General features: G+C 35.4%; 1 protein-coding gene across 1 annotated transcript in view; it reads left to right on the forward strand.

Moving 5' to 3' along the window:
• The window catches only part of WDR36 (WD repeat domain 36), a 37,428-nt gene extending 25,200 nt beyond the window's left edge, over positions 1 to 12,228 (forward strand). Inside the window, exons 17-23 of the mRNA XM_011958274.1 lie at positions 1,475 to 1,582; positions 3,083 to 3,180; positions 3,583 to 3,728; positions 6,373 to 6,492; positions 6,676 to 6,757; positions 8,160 to 8,347; positions 9,288 to 12,228. Coding sequence (XP_011813664.1) covers positions 1,475 to 1,582; positions 3,083 to 3,180; positions 3,583 to 3,728; positions 6,373 to 6,492; positions 6,676 to 6,757; positions 8,160 to 8,347; positions 9,288 to 9,437 — 892 coding nt within the window. The 3' untranslated portion in view covers positions 9,438 to 12,228. The remainder of the gene's footprint in view (positions 1 to 1,474; positions 1,583 to 3,082; positions 3,181 to 3,582; positions 3,729 to 6,372; positions 6,493 to 6,675; positions 6,758 to 8,159; positions 8,348 to 9,287) is intronic.
• Positions 12,229 to 18,580: the final 6,352 nt, after the last annotated feature.

Raw genomic sequence — 18,580 nt, forward strand, 5'->3', positions numbered from 1 at the left:
TAAATTGGGTAGAACTGCTTGGGTGAAAATCCTGACCCAATTGCTTTCTACCTTGAGTGAGTTTTCAAATTCTGCTGGACCTCAGTTTTCTGCACTGTATAGTAAGGACAGATCTGCCTTATAGGGTTTGTGAAGATTCGATTAGTTCACACACTCAAGTGCTGAGGATACTTCCTCACACAGAGCACTAAAAAATGTTAATCCTGTTCTTGAAATAATTTGTATTAATGTACATCAGGAGCTTGAGTCATTTGTGTGTACCTTCCTATGGATAATATATTGGCTTCAGAAAAGCTGTAATTAAAAACCAGTATACTCTCCTTAAAGCTGTTCTCACTTTTAGCAAGCCTAAGGAGTCTTTCAGCAGGATTCAGATGAGTGTAGGCCTTTCTCTTTGCTTCTTAAATCTACCTCTTTTCACTTCCTGCTACCACCATCCTAGTTATCTTTTTGATTGTTAAATGATTACTACCATACTGTCACCATTCTCTCTGTTCAAATATATTCTGCATTCTTATGGCAAGTTTTCTATGGAAGTGAAGGTTATGCCACTATCTCCTCTTAAGTGATTAATGACTTTCCATCAATTATAAGATTGAAACAAACTCAGGTGTTTGGTATAGAAGACATTGTATGCAGCCTTATGCTTATGCTTCATGGTCCTACAAAACTGCACTCTTCACTTTACACAATTGTATTTTCCCTTGCCTAATCCACCACCTTTCTCTTAGCCAGGAAGTGGTTTCTCTACTAGACACCAATATCCATTGAAATCCTGTCTGTTTGTAAAACTCCTCTCAAACATGAGTGTTCTCTGTGAAGCCCATTCTGAGTCTTCTACCTGGTTTGTGGTTACTCTCCCTTTCACCCCAACTTGTAAATCCCTTCAGCAGTTTAAAGCTGTGGGGCTAGTTTCCACAAATTGCTTTATGGTTCTTCTCTAGAGACTGAATTTTCATGTGTTTCATGTAGAGCATAATTACTTATTTCAAAAACAGGTACAGTTGCTCAAAAGCTTTTTTTAAAATTACCATTCTTATTTACATCCATTTTGTTATATTACTTTCTCCTTTTGCCTAAGCTTTTCATTAGTTTCACTGAAGTTACAAAAATACAGAATACTGATAATTAGATTTATTTTAAATGTTATGTCTTTAGAATTGTCTCCAGGTCAGTCTACCAAAATTTAGTATTCGAGAAAAAAAGATTTCCTCCTGCTTCCTCCCTGTTGTTGAAACTGCTTCTCCAGTTAGTTGGTCTAGTGAATGTTGTCTTTCTCATTCAGTGAGAAACTTAGTTAACAAAGCTATTTATTAGTGGTGACTTTCTGATCGATGCTGGTGATTTAAGAAAAAAAAAAAACAAAACATTTTCTGCATCTCTTATCCCTTGTGTTTTTGGCAAAAATATTTTTGTGAATTTTATCCTTTTTGGTAGAGTTCAAATACTTTTAACATGTTAATTATTTCTGTAGCCTTATAGACTGCTTTTTGTTGGACTCGGCTCCTCTCAATGTTTCTATGTCTCCTACTGGAGACTTTCTGGCAACTTCCCATGTGGACCACCTTGGAATTTATCTATGGTAAGTTCTTTCATATGGTTCTGTTTTGGGATGAAGAAGATTGTATTGTCAGAGAGTTAGAGTCACTAAAATTGTCATTTAGGCTGTTTTTAAATTTATTAAATGGAAATGTCACAAGTTAACATAGATTTAATTCACTGTAAGTCTGTGAGTGATTCAACATCTGCTTGATAATGTAGACAGCTTTGCCGAAGTATGTATTCCAAACCACGTGATTGATTTTTATCTGTTATCATATTTGGCTTTTATTTGCAGAAAGAATAAGTGAGTTCTAAAAGTTTAGGCAAAGGAGTCCCCAGCCACGCCATGGTTTTCCTGCCAGTATCCCACAACTACTTTATGACCTTGGCCAATCACTTCTGAACCTCAGCCTAGTTTGTCTATAAAATAAGGCACAAGTATAAGCAGAATACTTTCTGAGAGATTTATTCTGGGTGCATGACTTTTCATAACTGTGTAAAGATACTTATGTGATCTTCAAATTTTGATGAACCTGTAAGGGACTATGATTGCTCATAATAAATAGAACATCACCTGAGTTTAGAAAAAAAAATTTTTTTTTTTAATTATTATTATACTTTAAGTTCTAGGGTACATGTGCATAACGTGCAGGTTTGTTACATATGTATACTTGTGCCATGTTTATTTTTTTTCTTTCCTGACTTTATACATCTATTGGGTAAAAGAAAAAATTGATTTTTTTAAAAAAATTAATGGTAAAATGTTGTAATTACATTTGAAGATACAGAAGAAATTTTAATATATAATAGAAATAGACCCTGTTCACCTTAATTTGTAAAATGGAGTATCTTAGAATCCATGAGGCTTCAACAATTCAGAAAAGAATAGCTATGAGCACTCACAGCAGGAGTATGGCCCCTCTCTATAAAGTACTGCTATTAATAACTTGAAACCTGAGATTCTCAATTTTTATTTTCTATTCCAGATTCATAAACTGTGGGAAAAAGAACCTGTCCCCTTCTTTGGGACTGGTATCTGCATCTTGATTAGTCATCCATGGCCAGGGTGCAGGCTGAGAGGCAGAAATATGGCTACTTAGAGGGCCATTCTAGAGAATGGGAATCTATGACCTTTCAGCAACCGCAAGAATATGCAGAGCAAGAATATGCTCAGCATATTTGCACTCTGACTTACTCTCTGAGTTCATCTTTCCTTCTGTTATAATTTACTTAAATAAAGGTTGATATATGTCAAAACAATATATGAAAGTTATTTTACCTTATAAAAGTATTATCTGCTACTGGTCTATCTTTAATATATTTTTGTACTATGTCAGGAAAGAGACTCAAAATGTATTTGCATAGCTTTGTTATGATGGCATCTATGATGTAAGTCAAGGCGTTTTTAAATTGATACAATCTATCCTTGAGGTCTTTTTTTAACTAATAGAAGTCTGTAGTCAAATTCAATATTGTAGAGTGTTTCTCTGAAGAAACTTTTTATAGTATTTAAAATATTGTTTGTGTTTTGATTTTTCAGGTCCAGTATTTCCCTGTATTCAGTTGTTTCATTACGGCCACTTCCTGCAGATTATGTCCCTTCAGTAGTAATGCTTCCTGGTACTTGTCAAACCCAAGGTAATTACAAAATTGCAAAGTAATTTTTGAGGTGTAATATTATAAACCTAATATAGGAGCTATTGCTACCAAAGGCAAAGTTTAGTGCATTCAGTCCAAGTGTTTTTTAACTGATATAAAAGACTTTTAATGACTTCATGAATTTATGCAAAAATATAATTGATGTGGTATTGATAAGCTATCAGATAGTATACCAGTGAAGCAGGTGTTTTGGGTCTAGTGATGGAAGTTTTAGTTATTATGAGAAAATAAGGAAAAGGCAGGGATAAGGAAATGAAATAAATGAACAGTTTACAAGGCTGCATTAAGTGAACATGTTATGAAATACAGATGGATTTGGAATGAATTAAGTTGCTTTTATATGATAAAAATCTTTTGTTTTACCTGAAAAATTTTTTTAAGATGTAGAAGAATCAGAAGAAACAGTAGAACCAAGTGATGAAATGATAGAGTATGATTCGCCAGAACAGTTGAATGAGCAGTTGGTGACTCTTTCACTTCTTCCTGAATCACGATGGAAAAACCTTCTTAATCTTGATGTTATTAAGGTAATAATTAATACTCTTAATAGACCCTAAGCATGCATCCAGAAGCATTTTTATTTTTTTAAGCAGAGAGAACTGCTCCTACTTGAGGGCATTAGAAGAGCAATTAATGTGTAAGATAACACGAACAATACCATTTAATCAAATATTGTTTAATATGGTGTGATTATCACAAGATACTCATATATATATCAACTTTGAGAACACTCAGCAGACATTTGGATGTGGCAAAAGTTCAGCCTGTAACTACAGAGCTATTGGAAACTGATCTTTTAAAATCCAGCCTCAGAAATCACTTTTATATAAGTTTCTAAAACAAGCAGGAACAAATATGGCTATTATAATGTATTTCTACTGCTAGGCATTTGAGGACTGGAGAAATTCCACGAGGCTTTCATTTTATTAAGTTAACCCTTTATCTCACAGCATACCCTGTCAACTACTGAAAGGTTTTTAGAACTTGCTGTGTCAGGGCCAGGTATATAAGTTAACATGAACTAGCTACTAAATAATGTACCTGGAGAGTATGGTGGTGAAGAAAAAACAGCCCCTTTGTCCTTGAGGAATTTATGATTCTGCATGAAAAATGGACAACTGTGGTATAGATTAGTATTTTTTTTAGAGTATGTTTTATGACTCCCCACTAGTCAGTAGCAAAAACTACTGAAAAGAATACAATAGAGTGAAAAATTTCAGCTTACCTTTTGATCATGAATGTAAGTATTGTTTGGTAAAACTTGAGTTGGTTAGACATACACATACACTAGATCTGTTAGGTGTACTTAAGTCACAGTATGGGCTGTGGTAAAAAGTTTAAGGAACACCGACATAAGTAACTAATAAGATGTAATTATCCTTGTAACTAATAACACAAGAAAAGAAATGTGTGTCTTGGGTAAGGAAAGAGAAGTTTTCACATTACATTTCCTCACAGAAGTTAAAATTGCTTCTGTATTACTTGCTAACTTTGAGAGATTAGTCATCAACATAAAGGTGTGCTGTCTAGGAGCATGGGCATGGTGTGGAATCCCTTCATCATGCTGTCCACACTGTCAGCTTTAAAGGGAGTACTTTATGAAATAGTTAAAATGCAAGGTATTAATAAGTACAAATAGATTAGTGTGAGGGGAGCAATCAGAATAATGCTCAACTAATTGAACAGAGTTTTGGGGCTACTGTGGTCCTAAGATATAGTTTGTACTGCATAAAATCATATATCAAAACTTGAGCAGATTATCTTTATGATGGGAATATGTTAAAACCTCTAATATTTTTATTTTCTGCTGAATAAAAGAAGAGAATGTACCAAGACTATGGTTTACATTTGTCCTGTGGATAACTTCTATTTTTGCTTTTCTTTATAAGACTAGATAATTTGCAGGGCACTATAGAGTTCCTCCAAAGCCTTATGGTTTTAACAAATCAGTGACTGTCCCCTTTCTAACTCAAGAATGGTGCGTTAGAATGGTAACTGTGACTCATAACAGTCTCCACCATCCTGAAGAGTACTGCTTACACTACAGTTGGCAGTGTTTTGTCCTGTGTTCATGTGATCATTTTCTTTTATACCATGGCTTCACTTTGGAATAGAAAGTCTCCCTAGGGCTGCATAGCTCCAATGTGAGGTGAAATTGTGAGACTTCTTTATTAGGCACTTTCATCAAATGTTCCTGAGAGGTGGGGCATGGTGGTGCATGCCTGTAATCGCACCATTTTGGGAGGCTGAGGTGGGTGATCATTTAAGGTCAGGAGTTCGAGACCAGCCTGGCCAACATGATGAAACCCCGTCTCTACTATAAATACAAAAATTAGCCAGGCATGTTGGTATGCGCCTGTAATCCCAGCTGTTCTGGAGGCTGAGGCAGGAGAATTGCTTGAACGCAGGAGACAGAGGTTGCAGTGAGCTGAGATCATGCCACTGCACTCCAATGGAGTGAAACTCCATCTCAAAAAAAAAAAAAAAATTTCCTGAGATACTGATGTGTAGCAATGTACTTACCAAAACAAAATTCTTTCAGTGGAAATTCCAGTAGAGTTTTTCCTAATATAATTTTACTTGCATTTGAAATACTTATAAACCAGCAATCATGTTTTCTTGCATTTTAAAAGCACAGAGTACTAAGGAAAAATTAAAATTCCAACGAAATAGAAAAATTAGAGCTGTACTTTGAAAGATTATCAAATTACTTATATATGTCAGTCTGCTTCTGTCTCCAAAGTTCCTTTGGAGAAAAGTAATTTTTAAGAAACCCTTTTGTATTAAGCATTTATGTAAATTTTGCTTTCCATCCTGTTTTGTGAGTTTGTACTCAATACAAAAAGAAATTTAAAATTACTTAATTGTTATATCTTCATGTAAATATTCATATTTCAGGAAAATGAGCTATGTTTGTCTTAGAACTTCTCCTGTGCCCTGTCACTTTTTTTCTGCCTTACCAGCAAGGGTGTTAGAGATCTGCATTGGGAAACCCAGGTTAAGCATAGCTGTGGTATTGGTCAAAAGAGATCGTGTTTTAACATTCTTATGTGAAAGAGTTTCATTCCTCTTTTACTTTTTGGTATTTGTTTTAAAATTGATTTGAAATTAAATATTAGAAACTGTTGGCAGGATAATTCCTATTTTTCTTTCTCATTTTCTCTTAATCAGAAAAAGAATAAACCAAAGGAACCACCCAAAGTACCCAAATCAGCACCATTTTTCATTCCAACAATTCCTGGCCTTGTACCCAGATATGCTGCACCTGAACAAAATAATGATCCCCAGCAGGTAAAAAACAAATTAGAACATTCTAAGTATATTGGTTTATGTTTGTATGTGTTTTGTGTACTTCTTTACCAAGACCTAGTTTTACAGATATAGGGTAAATTAATGAGACCTTTTGATTACAAACTATACATTTTTGGATGATACTTGTATTATTTGAATAATGTGTATTTGTTTTTGTTTAAGTCTAAAGTGGTAAATCTTGGAGTTTTGGCTCAAAAATCAGATTTCTGCTTGAAACTTGAAGAAGGACTGGTAAATAATAAGTGTAAGTTGAATTATAAAATATTTTAACAAATATCTTTAGCTTATTTTACTTTATATGAGGAGAAATTGTAGGAAATATCAGAGTTCTCAGTAGTTAAGATAGTAAAAATCAAAAGGATTGAAATTTTGGTTTTAATTTTAAATAATTTTAGCATTTATATTAAATAAGCCCACTAAGGTCAAATGGTATTGATATAAAAATCTGTTGAAGATTTTTCATATATCTAATTTATTTTTTGCTGTTTGGAGATGGACATATTTATTGACTACATTTATAATAAGGAGATCCTTCTTGATGTGAATTAAATGTAAAAGTTTTGTTTGTCATTTTTGTAACAAGTAATTTGCAAGTCTTTTGTTTTTATTTATAATTTGTAATTCAGCAGACTGCTTAGGTAATTTCATATATTCCTAAATTATTTTATTAAAAAGGAAATGTTTTAATCTATCTGTTGTGTTAATATATTTAAATTTTGAAGGCTACAGTCTGTAGCTAATAGTGATTAGCCATAAGAACTGTAATCATTTAAAAAATCGTAGTCACTCTCCTAATAATTTTAACTTATCGTCTTGTTTTGATTCAAATGCTTTTGTTTTCATACCAAGATTACTTGAGTCCACATTAGCAAAAGTCAAAGAATGATACTGATGAGCCCTTGTAAATGACTTGTTAAGTTTATGGAGAGACAAAGAAATAAAAATACTGTTGTTTACTATATACTGAAGGATCTAAAAGTGATTAGACTTTTGTCATTGGCGATGTTCTTTTTCAGAAAGCTAAAGCATAGTCATTGCAATTCTCAAATGACTCATAAAAATAGCTGTAAGTGTATTGAGTATGTTTTCCTAGGGTGCATATGAAACAATACTTCTAGAGAAAAGAAGTAGGTTTGGGCTGGGTAAGAATAAGGGGTGGGGTCTTCCCCCTCTGATTTTATATATTCTTTATTGTTGGTAATGTATTTCCTAATGATTATGTACTTTTATAACTTTATAACAATAAAAAAAATTATTTTACCTCGTCGGATTCCCAATGCTAACCACTATTAATACTTTTGTATGTATCTTTATAGCCTTCTTGATTAGGATTTACTCTGAGAGAAGATATACAAGATTTTAAAATTCTAAAGTGTTGCGAGGCATTAGATTTTCTTTATTAACAGGAAAAAGGTTTAAATTACAGAAAAAATGTGTTTTGAGTACTTTCTCTTATATTGCTGTCATTATTTGTACTGATTTTCAATTATTTTGGGTTTCATTCTACGTAATATGAAAAAGTTAACCCACAGAAAGAATTTCCTGTACCATTTAAATATATCCTATTTGGGGTATAAAAAGAAAACTGTAGTTTTCTAAGTTAAATGATTATAATCACGTCATAACTGGAATAAAATTTAATGCAGATGACACTGCTCTCAACCTTCTGAAAGAATCAGGCCCATCAGGAATTGAAACAGAGCTGCGAAGCTTGTCTCCTGATTGTGGTGGGTCTGTAGAAGTTATGCAGAGTTTCTTGAAAATGATTGGGATGATGTTGGACAGAAAGCGTGATTTCGAGTTAGCCCAGGCATACCTTGCATTGTTTCTAAAGGTAAGTCTAATGTAAGACAGTACTGCCCAACTTGTCTTCTTCTGTGGCAGTGCTATCTAATAGAACTTTCTGCAAAGATGGGCATGTTCTATATCCATCCTTTCCAATATCATAGCCACTTGCCACATATAGCTACTGAATCCTTGAAATGTAGACAGTGTGATCAAGAGATGGAATTTTTAATTTTATAGAATTTTAATTAATTTAAATTTAAATGACCACATGTGGCTAGTGACTACCACATTAGACAACTGGACGGTGCAGCTTGGAAGTCTTGTTTTCTTTTTTTACACAACTGCACAGCAATTTTGACTTTACCCCCTGACATTTTTATGCTATCTGCTTGATCCAATGTGCTGAACCATTAACTTTTCTTTTTTTAGTGGTTAGTTACATTTTGGAAGTTTTTTGTGATTATGAATAGAAAGTAGGGTTTTGTTTTGTTTTTTTCCTACTGAAATCAAAATGTTCACTTCTATCATTGGTAAAGGAGTTTTGATCATTTTACAATGAGATAGTTACTTTTATGTTTAATATAGTGGAGAACTCATGTTTTGAGGGTCTACTTTAGTAGTATAATGTGTTGAAGGAGGTAGATGATGCCGATTGTCGGTGATAGTAGATTTGATTCTTTATCCCATTTATACCTAAAATGAGTTCAGTTGATCTAATTATTTAAACGTATCAGGACTGTCCTTAGGTGGAGAAGAGTGATGACCACTTTAATTCTATCAAGGAAGTCATAGTATCATAAAGGTGCTTATAATAAAAAAACAGAGTTTGATAGAGGAGGGGAAAATGGGAGATAGTAATAAATCAGCACTTAAGAAAACAAATATTCACCTAGTGTCTTCTGTGGTTCCGTGGTAGAAAAATTGAATCCAGATTAGGTAAAATTTTAATTTTCTTAAAAGTTTAACCATCATGTTTTTCTTTACAGTTACACCTCAAAATGCTTCCTTCAGAGCCAGTACTCCTAGAAGAAATAACAAATTTGTCATCCCAGGTGGAAGAAAACTGGACCCATTTGCAATCACTCTTCAATCAAAGCATGTGTATTTTAAATTATCTCAGAAGTGCTTTGTTATAAAAATAAATTTGTGACTAAACATATCAAAGACTTACATATTAAATGGGTTCAATTGAACTCATTTCTCATTTTCCAAGTGTCAATGTGAAAAAGAAAATAAATGTTAGCATTACTGACTAGTCAGTAAATCTCCACTTTAAATGCTAAATACTTTCTTGAAATAAAATCACACCTCCCAGCCAGGCATGATGGGTAATGCCTGTAATTCCACCACTTTCGGAGGCCAAATCCAGGAGGATTGCTTGAGGCCAGGAATTTGAGACCAGCCTGGGCAACATAGCAAGCAAGATCCCATCTCTACAAAAAGTTAAAAAAATAAATTACACCTGCCTTTCGTTTTGAAGATTTAAAGAATCTGCTCAAATGATTTATTTTCTGAGTCTCTTCACATTAACTTTTATATGATTTTTTAAAAATTATTACCTGCTTATATGTTTTAGTATCTGTTTCACATAAAGAGATGCTGCATGTTCACTGTGAAGTATTGCTGAATTAAATTGAAAATGTCAGATAAAACTGATACATGGTGTAGTTATAAAAATGCTGTTATGATACGAAGAAAAAAGGAATGTTTTTTTCCTTGGTGGCCTTTGATAAAAATATGAATCATTGACTCAGAGTTGGAGGATAAACTAATCATCTTCCAGCACAGCCCTGTTATGTTGCAGGAGAGGAATCAGTTGGTCTGTTGGTATTTCAGTGACAGATTGAAACTAACAGTGGCCCAGTGCTTTCTCCATTGTAATGTACTGAAAGGAAGTTGTTCCTTGATCAGAAATGTGGGAGACCCTTCCTTACCCGTGGCAAATGGCTAAAGACGGTTGAACTGATATCAAGGATAGGTAAGGGAAATTACGAATTCCACTGGAAGGTGGCCCTTTATTGCCACTGCAGACATGTAGATAACAACAGTTTAATGTCCTCTGAAAAGGTAAAAATTCCATAAATCATTGCAAACAGTTTTTAGCAATATTGTTTATTGCTACCACAGCCAAGAATGGGTATTTCAAAGCCACATGTTGTTTTGTTTTGTTCTGTTTTGTTTTTGGCTACACTTTTTAGGGGGGGACCTTTTTATTTGGGAAGAAACTGCTGAGTATACTTTTCTTTCACAAGCATTGCAAAACCAGGTAGCCCTGGAGTTTTTTTCTCGTCATCATTGTTTTTATGGTTCAAGACTTTTGCAATACATAAATTAAAAATAAGCAGTTCTTTAAAGCATAGTGCTCTAAAAGCTATTCTTAGTTTATACACTTAAAAGTTGGGTCTTTCATGAAATGCAGTGAGTTGAATATGAACACCAATAGCATTCTTGTGCATTGTTAGGGTAAGAGAGTTTTAGAGAATAATCTCCAAAAGAAGCAGTCCTCAAAAGGCGTTTACCAATGATACTTTGAATATTCACGTTTTTATTTAATGATGTCAGATAGAATTAATAAACTACTAAGGAAATAAGCCAGTCTGGTTATTGTACTCAATTTCATTTTTCTTTTAGAAATGTATATTGACTTAATAAAGCCACTGACAGAAATGTTACTCATGACTTAAGTTCTAATTTAAAAATTATTTTCCTCTTTCCTAAATACTATATTCTAAATTGGAATATGGCAAAATTCCAATATATAATTCTATACCTAGTAAAGACTGTAAATAAAACAAAATTATAAGAGCTATGAACTGAAATTGTATTGCTTACATAAAATCATGAACTGAATTTTCTTCTCTTTTTAAAGTGGGTATATAGACTTGAGTGTATTGTTATCAGAGATATATTTAGATAGTATTACATCATTTTGACAAGTAATCTAGAACCTTTCATGTACTGTTTCCATCAAGGGAGGGAAAGAAATACAAAATATATTTTTTTGTCTATATTTTCCTTAAAATATATCAGTCTGTGTACACTAGTTTATCTTTAAATTTTGTAATTACACATGTAATATATGACTACATTTTGCTTGTGTACTTTTTGAAAACTATCTTCAGTCCCAACACCCTCTGTAGAAGTAACAGTTATTAACTCTCCTAGATTTTTTTCAGATTGTTTTTATGAGTGTTTAATGTAGGAATGTGTATATATTATCTACAGCCACAAGAAATGTATAGTTGTGATTTTTGCATACATATATGTATATTATTCTACAATTTGCTATTTCTACTTGGGAGTTTTTTATTTTGGTACATTCACATTTACCTTATCTCTTTTGCAGTGTCCAACAGTCTACTTTGCCTATAATAGACACTTAAGGAAGTTTTCCTTCTTTTTATTCCTTTACAATGCTGAAAGGAACATCATCCTACATGAGCCCTTTTTGTACATACAAGGCTTTCTCTGTAGTATATGCTTAGGATTTGAATTTCAGGCCAGAGTATAAGCATTTTTAATTTGAAGAGATACTTCCATTTGGGTTCCAGAGTGGCTGTATCAAGTTACAGTTCCCCTCAGTAACAAATGAGCATCTGCTTCCCCATGTAATTAATGACACTTGCTATTGGATTTTTGTAATTTTTATTTCTCTGATGAAAAAATTATTTTGGTTTTAAATCAAATTTCTCACTAGTGAGGATGGACATATTTTTGTATGTTTATTTTAGAACATATAAACAGTTGTGAATTGTCTTTTTCCTCCACTGTTCATTTTTCTGTTGAATGGTTTGTCCTTTTATCTCATGGATTTGTTAGCAGTTCTCTTGTATTTTCTGTCTGTTGCCAGTGTTTTCTCCTACTTAGCCATTTGGCTTTAATTTTACGTAGTATCTTTTTAAATAAATGTTTTATATTTGTATACAATCAATAATTTTTCATGACTTATTTCAGGATATAAAGCAAATTATTTTCTAAGACATTTGTAGTGTATGTTTTCCTGTGTTTACATGTGCTCGTTTCACATCATGTATTTTCCTCTACGACATGTTTCTGTGTGAGTAGTTAATGTGTAGATCTTTAAAATTGATTTTTGTGAAGAGCGAAACATACAGCACTGCCTCCTATGTCTGTGAAAAATTCATTGATTGAAAAGTCCACTCATATGTCTGATTTGAAATGCAGTTTCATTATATGTTCAATACTTTCATTGAGCTCTTCTATATTCCTAATAAATAATGCATTACTTTGGTATGTTTTCAGATTTGGGGTAAAGTCTTCCTAATGTTTTGTAAAGATTTGTTGACTGCTGGTGAGTATACCTCTTGAAGTTTTATATGGGTTGCACAACATTTATAGGACTGATTTGGAGAGACATACAATACCAGGTGCAGTCCTCCCTTGGTATCCAGTTCCAGGGCCCCTGTGGATACCAAAATCCAAGCATCTTCAAGTCCCACAATCCGCCCTGCAGACATATATTTTTCCAATACATGTTATAATTGGTTGTTTCTGTTTGTGGTAAAATGATTTAATTTTTATATTCCAATCTGTCATGACACTGCAGAACTCTTTGTCAATACAGTCTTACTAGAAAATCCAAGATAATTCTACTGCAATTGATGAGACTTTATTTCCTATCCAGTATTTGTGTACTTGAAATTTTTTTGCATTAGAAAGTTTTATACTTTAAATATATGCCCTTTTTAAAGATAAAAGCACTGAGGATAGAAAATACGTAGACTGAAATATGTATTTTGTATTGCATGAAAATAAATATAGTTTAAAAGCCGTTGTAACCCCCAAAACATTTTAAGCCTTCAGAGTGATGTGACTGATCTGAGTCACATATGGCTACTTCTTTTTCTTAGATTATAGATCAACTCACTTTCTTATTTTGCTTGTTGTGTACAATGACTAGAGATACTTAAATGATGTCAAAGACAAAAACCTCTTGCCTTCTTAATGACCTTGTTATAGATAAATTTCCCTTTCATTATCCTGCTTTGCTTGGACCAGATGACAGAAAACTCATGAGTATTTCACCCTCTATAAAAAAATGTTAAATGTACCCTTGCCAAAAAGAAATACCTATAACCAATTCCTGTAATGATTTCCCAACCTTGTATGAATAACGTTGTAATCCTGCTAAAAGAAACTCCTCTGTATCTGCCTACATAAATGAAACCTTAACTTCTCTACTTCAGAATACTGACTATTCCTTTGGAGTTGGTGTTTCTGGGTGGGCTATCCTCAAACTTTGCACTTGTATAAACTATTTAAATTAGATTCATACCCTTTTGATTATTTAGGTTGAGATAAAGAGCTTGTTAAAAAATTTGGGAAGGCCATGGTTTTGCACTGAACTTCTGCACTCGGTCCCAGCAGACCAGAGCAAACTATAATGGAGTCACATACTGAATGCATAATCAAACAAACTTCAAGGAAGCAGATAGATTCCAGAACAGACCATTGTTTCCTTTGAAAACAGATTTCAGTCTACCTGAGTCAGCACAATAAGGAAGTCTCTACTTTAATCCTTACCAAAAAGTAACCTGATGTTAACCTTTTTTTCTCTATTTTTCTGTTTCCCACCTTATAAAACCCCTCTTCTGCTATTGTCCAGTGGGAGTTCTCATTCTGCTTTATAGAATGAAGGGCTTCCCTGATGAATGGTGGATAAAAGGCAATTACATTTATAACTAAATACGTTGTAATTTTGTTTTCTGATAAGCTAAGTTAGCGTTAGTCAAATCAAAGTGCCCAGGGAGAGCCAGGTCATTGAGACAAGATTTTACTAATGTGTCTGCCTGCAAGGCCAATGTTAATATTTTTAAAATTACATTTTCTATCATGTTATTTAGGACACTTGACTGCAAATTACAGAAGTGTTATGTTTAAACAGGAATGGAAGTTTAAGAATTCAGGAATACTGGATTATCTAATAATATCTTTGTTTTCAGGAATTTTTTGTAACCTGTGACACTGAGAAGTGCAGGAAGTACTCTTTGAATTCTGCTTTTCTTTGCAGAGTGCCTCATTCCTTTGACTGTGTATTTCCTCTGCAACCAGTGCCTGCCAAAGGCAGTCAACAATCCATTTGATGTGCGGCCTCTTCCTAAAGTCCAAGATTGCGCACTGAAGACTAAAAACCCTCCTTTCTGGGTCCTAAGTCTTCCCCTCACTTATCACACTTCCCTTTCTTCCTCTGGAGGAAGAGGAATCCTTCTGTTTTTGTAATCTTTTCACCATCCTTCAGGGACAAAAAAGGTTCGCCCCACCCCCACATACCCCCATCTTCCTGTTTTCATGTTTTTTATAACTCTGTTATGCTAAAGGAAAGATTACATTTTTAGAGGATGGAAAGCTATCATCTCACTGAAAAATCTCATTTTTCAATTGGTGGATTATGAGTATTCGCATAGTATTTCACCTTACAGCCCTGCAAAAAAAAAAAAATGGTAGTCTCCTTCTATAAGACAGTTGCCTCAAATAATCTCAGAAAGGTGATATGTTTGAAAAGGCAAGGGAAAAAGGCCACATCATCCTTTAAATAATTATTCTTACACATTTTTGGTCATTATTAGCCTTATTTATGCTCTACAGACTCTCTTGTTTTCTGCTGTTAATAGTTTGAGATCCTGAAAGTCTCAAGCCAAAATTGTTTCCAAGAGTAATCTCAGTGATTTGAGATATAAATTTAATACAATATAAGGCATATATCTTGCAGTCCTTCTCCCTTTAAGGCTAAGCCATGAGACTTATTGCAAGGGAAAGGGAGCAGTGATATTAGAGAATGTCACAGTATAGGTCAGTAGTTCTCAAAGCGTGGTTCTCCAATTAGCAATATCAATGTCGCCTGCGAACTTAGACATGCAGACCCTACTGCAGAACTACTGAAATAAAAACTCTGTGGGTAGGGGCCAGCAATATATATTTTAACAAATCTCCTTTTTGGTGACTTAATATACCTGAACTTAGAACTGGAGAAGGGAAAAAAGAAGGCTATGAGGCATAAGGTTCTCACCTATATTCCCTCTTCATCCTAGGAAGAAACCTGAAGGAGGGAAAGTGAGGGAAAAGGTTAAAGATAGGATGTGTAGGCCCTGGCCCTAGATCTAGAAGTAAAAGGGGAAGTGGGGATGGAAGGTTAGTTGGAGAAATCACTGGGTACACTAAGTGGAACTCCAGAGTTGTGGGGCTAGGTCCTGACTCCCCTGGAGGAGACTGGCTCACAGGCCCTCTATCCTGACACATGGTGGCCATAGTCAAGGGGTGTGACTTAGGCGGAGAGAAATGACTGTGACAGCTCATAGAGTTTCCATGACTGTGGGTGACACTAGGAGGTCTCTGGAGGTTTCCACCTGCTCCCTGAGCGGAATGAGGAGGCAGCTGGGAGTAGAATGCCAACAGGCCTGTCATAGAGCCCCAGTGGCAGAGTGTGGCCACACCATCCTGGCCCAGGGCCCAGCTGGAAGATAGGGCAGAGACTCAGGCCACAGGCTAAGTGGGACCGTAGTCCTCGTGGAGGGAGGTGAGAAGAGGGCCTGCCAACACAGAAGGCGCTCACACATCGTGAACCTTTCTTTGTGAGGAAAGAAACAGACATGGTAGGGAATTTGAACATAAAATCTCACAAAATATTTATCCAAAAGAGCCTAGGCTAATGTGAAAGAGACTGAGATTCTTTTTAATTGGTAATTTTGTTCCCCACCATAAATCTAGTAATATGAGGGCTCAAGATGAAAGTTAATCAGTTTGATATATAAAATAAAGAATTCTGTAGGGATCTTTCTTTCAGTATCTGTGTACTATATGCTGAATTTCCCAATTCCAGTTATGCTAATTTCCAATTCTAGCTGAATCTACTAAATGTCTCTGAAAAAGTACGTAAAATATTCAATACTTAGTTTTATCTCTATTTTGTTAAAGTGATTTATTGACACTGCAGACCTGTAGATAACAATAGTTTAATGTCCTCTGAAAACATAAAAATTTCATAAATCCTTGCAAACAATTTTTAGCAATACTGTTTATTACTACCACAATCAAGAATGGATATTTCAAAACCAGGGTTTTTTGTTTCGTTTTGTTTGGTTTTGTTTGGCAACCCCCTTTTTTTCCTCTACTATCTCTGGCTAAATTCCAGTCTTTACTATTAATTTATTTTTTCTCATTTGAACTTTCCAAGTGTGATGTCAGCCTCATAACTTTGGCCCTGTTTCCTCACTCCTGGCCACACCCTATTCTCTAGAGTAAATATGATGCAAGCCCAGTGGGTGACTAAATGGTGGGTGAGAGTGAGTTATCGAAGCCTGGACTCACTTTACCATGTGGATTTAGTTTCCAAGAAGCATCATATACCAAAAAAAGGAGTCACATACCCGACAGCCTCCCCATCCAGCTCACAGTGCTGTGATCCCTCCTCTTTCCTTCCTTCAGTCATTGATTTATTCATTCTGTCTTCAACAAATACTTAGCTCTGACTCTGTCTCAGATGCTGTTCTATGGTCTTGAGATACTTTAGAAAACAAAACATATAAAAATTCCAGTCCTTGTGAAGCTTATATTTTAGCTCATTATTCTTTTATATTATTTTGCTTAGCCTTTTGCCTTGCTCTCTTTTAGAACCAAGATAAAGGAGAAGATGTTTCTAGGCCTTCACACTCTACAAAGACTGACTGCCAGGAGTTTCTCCGTTGGTTTCGAAGTGTGGCATACATGGGTGTGTGTGTGCACACACGTGTGCGCACATGTTTGTGTGCATGTACAGGAATTCCCAAGTAGCCTCAAAATACACCTATATACCTGAAGGGAAGAAAGTACAATGTGAAAAAATGCCTGCATGCTGCTTCACTGCCATTCTTGTTTTAACAAAGGGTTTGTTAAAGCAGTGCATGTGAAGAAATAAAACAATTAAGGAGGAAAAAAATTATTATTTTTTCCTTGGAAGACACCACCTCTCCATTCTCTGGCTGATAATAGATGGCCAGGCATAGGGAAGCAGAGACTAGGAATCAGCCTTGCAGTTTGTCAGACGTGGTTCCTGGAGCTGATGGCCACCCCCCAGGGGCCTGGATGCAGTTTTAGCTCTTGGCATACTGTGTGGAAAGGTGGAGGCAGGGGACAGAGATGAGATGTTCATCTCTGTTGCTGTGGTGACAAGGAGGTGAGGTGAAGGTACTTCCAAAATGTGAGCTACAACACATGAGGAAAAAGGTGAATGTGGAACTGTGTGCTTCTCTCAACCTGTCCCATTCCCTCCTAAATAATCATGTATGGGGCATGGCAAGATGGAGATTCCAATGCACGTGAGACAAGGTCCCTGACCCCCAAGTCCAGGAGGTGAGTCTTGCAGGAGGAGAGGCAGCACACATCTGCCTTCTCGGACCCAGGGGAGGCTGCGCAAAGAGGACAACTGCCATTGATCTTAAACAAAGGGGGTGGGAGGGGCATGGTATTACAGACAGAGACAGGACAGCATTCAGAGATGAGGCCATGAGAAAGGCAATAGAAAGTCAGAGGTGGCCAAAATCATGCCAGCTGCTGCCTCTGGTCCGTGGTCCTGGAACTGGGTACAAAGGAGAGACTTCATCTGCAATGTTTTGTGTAATTTTAAATTAAACAAAATAAGATAAAATACCAACAACTATTGATTCTAGGTGTTGCCGTCTATATATTTTCATACTCTACAGTTAGTTTAGTTTTTTTAACTGTATTTCAATTTTTATTTTTTTGTTTAGCTTTTCAAATAGAATGTATGTACACATCTCTAACCATTCATCCATCTATCCATTCATGCTACTTCATAGATATATCTTGTGTGGCTGGCCGGATCTCATTTCCTCTGGAAGGTGACCTTTGGAAACTACAATTATGTTTGCCACCCAAGTCACTGGACCTTTCCCAAAACTCCAGGCCAACACTTGACCTAACCACACTCATTTGGATGCAAGTCCCTGGCATTGGGTCTTTATGAGGCACGGATGGTCTCCAGGTCAGCACTGAGCCCTGTCTCTGTCTCTCTGTGCCCAGCTGGCATGAACTGGGAGGCAGAGGAACCAAGGGAGTTCTGAGTCACCTAGCTTGACTGAGCCAGAAACTTCTCCAAGGGAGTGGTGGAAAGGGGTGGCTCTTGGCAGAAGAGATCCTCACCTCAGTGGTGTAGTACTTGCCTGAGATTTCCCAGAAAGCACGAAGAACATGAGGGCAGAGAGTTTCACTCTCTTTCAACAACAAATAGAAATAATCCACTTAATTCCACATGAACTAAGTGTTG

This window comes from Colobus angolensis, unplaced genomic scaffold, assembly GCF_000951035.1.
Source record: "Colobus angolensis palliatus isolate OR3802 unplaced genomic scaffold, Cang.pa_1.0 Scaffold465, whole genome shotgun sequence".
Taxonomy (NCBI): Eukaryota; Metazoa; Chordata; class Mammalia; order Primates; family Cercopithecidae; genus Colobus; species Colobus angolensis.